The sequence below is a fragment of the Orycteropus afer genome, unplaced genomic scaffold (genome assembly GCF_000298275.1).
Source record: "Orycteropus afer afer isolate SDZICR_OR568_19922 unplaced genomic scaffold, OryAfe1.0 scaffold00588, whole genome shotgun sequence".
NCBI lineage: Eukaryota > Metazoa > Chordata > Mammalia > Tubulidentata > Orycteropodidae > Orycteropus > Orycteropus afer.
In genome coordinates, this window is record NW_006922175.1 from 585,273 (window position 1) to 590,200 (window position 4,928).

The window sequence follows — 4,928 nt, forward strand, 5'->3', positions numbered from 1 at the left end:
TGATAAGAAAATTTATTAATTTTCTTTGAGATTACCCTGTCATTTATTATTGTCTTCCAATTTAAATTACTCTGTTCTATCATGATATTTTCTTGACTTCTTCATTTGGAATTTCTGTAACTACACTATTCATTCCCACTTTTTATTTTTTAGTTGTCATCATTTACAAATTGATGTTGCTGATTCCCTATTTTCAGTCTTGTAGGTTTAGTTTATTTTTAATACTTCTATATCTGGCTGGATTTCCAGATGATATATTGTGTATCTCAAGCTCAGGTTGTTTTCTGCTATTTGTTCTCTTCCCAAGTTGCTCCCTTTAGCATCTCTTACAGTTGGTCTGGTTTTTACAAATACTCTGAATTTTTGTTTATCTGGAAATGTCCTAATTTTATCACCCAATTTGAGGAACAATTTTGCTGGATGTATAATTTGTGGTTGGCAACAATTTTCTTTCAGGGTTTTAAGTATGTCATCCAATTGCCTTATTGTTTGCATGTTTTTTGCCAAAAAAAATCAAGGCTTAATCTTATCAGTCCTCCTTTATAGATAACTCTTCATTTTTCCTAAGCAGCTTTCAGGATTCTTCCTCATCTTTGATTTTGTAAAGTTGTGATTGTGATGTGTCTTGCTCATTTCCTTTTGGGATGTATCCTATTTGTGATTCATTGCCCTTCTTGAAAATACATTTTCTAGTCTTCATTATACTAGGGAAGTGTTCTTCCAGCAAATCTTTGACATTTTTTTTTTCCTCTTCCTGCTCTAGAATTCCAATCTTATGCATGTCTCACATAATTCTTAGGCTTTCTATATTTTTTCTTGTTATTATTATTATTTTTTTTCTTTTATCTAATTCTACCTCTAACAGTTTAATTGTAAAAGATTTATCTTCAGTTTCACTACTTCTGTCTTCCATTGATTCAATTATATTCTTTTGCCTCTCCAATATGCTATTTCTGAATTTTTTGTATTAATCTTCTGGTTTTCTCTTTGCTGTTTTTGTATTATTTCTAATTTTCCATTAATTTGATCAAATTTGTTCTTGTATTGTTTTCCTGAATCCTTCTTGGGTTTTGTCTGTATTTTCCTTGATTTTATCTATTATTTCTTTGACATTGTCTTTGTTTCCTTGATCTCTTTCTTAATCTGTTGAAGGGCCCTAAATTTAATTCTTTTGAATTCCTTATCAGTTAATTCATACACTATTTATTCTTTCTGATTTTCGGATGTTTTATTTTAGTTACTTGTTTGATCCACCTTGCATTTGTGTGGCATGTGTGTGTGTGTATGTGTGTGTGTGTGTGTGTGTAATTTTATATTTTCTGTAGTTTCCAAGACACAGTAGTTTTATTGTATTAATTTTTTATTTTACATTTTACATTTCGATTTTACATTGGTTTACTTAACACTCATTTTTCATTTTGCTTTTGTTGTAATATATCTGGGCATTGGGGCAGGTGTACTACTCAGTTCACTATGGAAGAATTGTCCCATAAGATTTTCTAGGTTTTAATTTTTACAGGGGCAGTTTGCCAGGATTTTCTCCGTCCAAATGCTGGGTATGTTCAAACCAACAGCCTTCCAGTGTTTATCCATTGTGTCACCAAGACTCCTTATTAGGTCCATATAGATAAAGAATGATTTTTTTTTTTGTTGTTTTCTTTATGAAAAGTACTTTTGAAATTCATAACTAAAAGGAAAGAAGTTGATTTACTTGAAAACCTCCTTACTTAAATAAGGTAGTGATATGCAGAGAACACTTCATGGATTCATGCAGTTTAATACATAATTTTCTTCAAAATATCATCAATTATCAATTGTATAACATCTTTCATATCACAATGATCTCAAATGTTTTTATGTTGTAAATATTGCTTTGAAATATGGTTCTCTCGATAAATGAAAAGCAATCCATCAAAATAAAACTAATCACCAGGAGCTATGCTACATTTGCATATTCCCTACTTTTACTTAACTGCTAAAAGCTCATGGCAATTTGAAAATGAAGTTTTTGTTTACTTGTTCTAAAGCCTCCACTCTTCCCTCTCTTTATCTTACTCTATTCACATTTTATTAACATGCTTTAAAGGTTACAATTATTTTTTTTAATGCTACTATGAATGTGTACCCATTGCTGTTGAGTCAATTCTGACTCATAGTGAGTGACCCTATAGAACACGGCAGAAGTGTCCCATAGGGTTTCCGAGGCTGTGATGGGTTTGAACCCTTGACCTTTTTTGTTAACAGCCAAGTACTTAACCACTGTGCTATGGTTTCCATAGCTCTGGTGGTGCCTTAGTGCCTAAGGCATTTTACTGCTAACCAGAAGGCTGGTGGTTCAAACCCACCAGCCACTCCTTGGAAGGAAGGTTGGGCAACCTACTTCCATAGTGATACTACCTTGGAAACCCAAGGAGGGGTTGCTGAATTAGATTCGACTCAACAGCAGTGAGTTTGGTTTTTGGTTTTGTGAATGTGTATGTGTGAGTGCATACACTCTCATCCAAACTTACAAGTTATAAAAGAGGTAACTGTAAGAGATTGAACCATATCGCAGTCTTTCCTAAAATCTGCATGTAGTATGATTAAATAAATTTTCCTAGCATTCAATTGTTAACGTAGAAGACAATATTTAAAAAAGGTAATAAGAGCTCCAATTTTCCATCTCAACTAATCCCTTAAAATATAACCTCTGTCTAAGTCAGGATATCTCCCCAGTGTTCTTATTCAAGATGGAAGTGTCTAATGATAGAGAAATTGTTTTGACTTCCCTTGAAACTTACAGTGGAGGACTTTTGTTTCTTACTCAGGATAAAAAAAAAAAAAAAAGCCAAGGGATTAAATTTGTTCTCCAAGAAATATTGAAACTGGCAGGATGATCACCATACCACACCTTCACTGTGAACAGGGATTCATGCCATTCCTATCATTTGCTTGGAATCAGCCATCATTAGTTAATGCCTGCTCTTGACTGGTTTATCTCCCAGTAATAACAGAAGTAAATTTCTATTTCTAAATAGCATCTTCACTACTGAGTTTACCAGATAAATGTGGATTGCTTATCTTTTGTCGAGCTGTCTATAAGACTCTTAATTTAAAAATCAAAAATAAAACAAAAATACTAAGAGATTGCTTAGTTTAAACTTTTTTTCTTTTTATTGAAGATATGGGTCTATAGTATCCTATAACTATAGATATTGTATTTCTTTGACAAGTTTTTCTTTCTTTTTTAAGTTTTTTTTTAACAGTCATAGAACCAGAATTTAATAGGCCTTCAAATTTTCTATTGCAATGAACATTAAAAATCCAATAAGAGGTAATGTTAACTAGCAATGAAGATTGATTAATGCCATTTATAGTATTTAAAATTCTATGTCTCCTTATAAAAGTGATGGATTAAAACTTTGGTGATCTCAGGACTTAGAAAGATTCATAGAATTTTATCATGTTGATAGACATTAAATACAATTAAATGACAATGGTTTTTCAGAGTATTTCTCATCTTCAGTTTGATTTCATTCAGTTACATGATGGCTTATTAATTAACTGGGAGACTGATACCTTAAGATATGTGTATTTTTGCTGTTAGGAAATTATAGATAAGAATCTAGTAGAAAACTAGCATGACTAGAGAAACAATGAAAACAAAGCTAAATTAGTATATTGATTTTACAAAAGGAGGCACTTAATGTTAATAATCCCTTGTATACCCTGACTCAGCTTAACTCTGTCTACTTCAGCAGAAATTTCTTTGTAAAATAATAATAATAATAATAATAATGTAAATACATTTAGAGTGTTCTCTAAACAGAATGCAGAGCCCTAGGTTATCTCCAGAGCTTAAATTTATCATACTGATTTACGCCTTCTCAAGATTCCAGGAAGAGGAGAATGTATCAAAACTTAATGGTGATCTGAACATGATTTAAAATGGTTTTAATTAAATTAATTTCATTAGAGCACACTAGATATGATTTCTGACTTTGAAGATGCTGGAAATTACTAAAGACAAATCATATTATTAGAAAATATGCTCTGATTATCATAAAACACATTCAAATGATATAAGTATATAACAACTATGAATGGTGCCCTATCATCTACTGTATTAATTCTACTGAGTTACAAGGATTTTAACCAGTGTCCTTCTTAATTTATTCTACAGATATTTTTAATTTGTGAAAAAATCTTATATTTCAGCTAACAGAAGGTAAGGAACTCTAGAATAAGGAGTCAGTTAAATCCAAAAGAATAGCACATAGGAATTTTGAATATAGATGCAGCAAAAGATAATATAGAAAGAGAAGATAAAGGAATAGAAGGAATTATTAAAGAGAGGTTTAAAATGTGTATCCCTTAAAATTTAATTGATGAATTAAGAAATTAGCTATGTATTGTAAAAGACAAAAATAATGATATATATTTTAACAAGCTATTTGTCATTTTCCATTACCTTTTTCCAGTGTGTATACATTTCAGGATGCACAAGGAATTCATGTTGGTTTGTGGAGAAGGTTTACTTAATTCATGGGAACTTCTGCTACAACAGAACCACTTGTGATGATATTTGCCAAACTAACAGTCCTCATCAATTTGAATATGTTTGGCAATTAAGATGTACAGGTAATCACTTTCACTTTTTTAAAAAAGATTTTAATATACCCAAATCACTTAAAAATATCCTAGTTATTTATTTTCTATTCTCACAAAATACACTTTATTCTCATACTACAAAATAAAACAAAAATGAAATTAATAGTCTTAGTCACTGAAGAGCAGGAGAAAGGGGAGTAAAAGCCAGGAACCCAGAGAGAGGAGCACTCAGCCCCAGGGACAACTCAGGGACACACAAAACAGCAGGGCAGAAGAGCAGAAGAAAGGGGATTAAAAGCCAGGAAGACAGACAGAGGTACAGTCAGCCACAGGGACCC

At 31.7% G+C, this 4,928-nt stretch overlaps 1 protein-coding gene across 1 annotated transcript in view; it reads left to right on the top strand.

Annotated features, from left to right (window-relative positions):
• Positions 1 to 4,928, top strand: part of LOC103210321 (protein eyes shut homolog) — a gene marked incomplete at its 3' end in the record, with an annotated part of 1,289,761 nt that overhangs the window by 217,083 nt on the left and 1,067,750 nt on the right. The window contains 1 exon segment of the mRNA XM_007956242.1: positions 4,461 to 4,620. Within this exon segment, the coding sequence (XP_007954433.1) occupies positions 4,461 to 4,620 (160 nt within the window).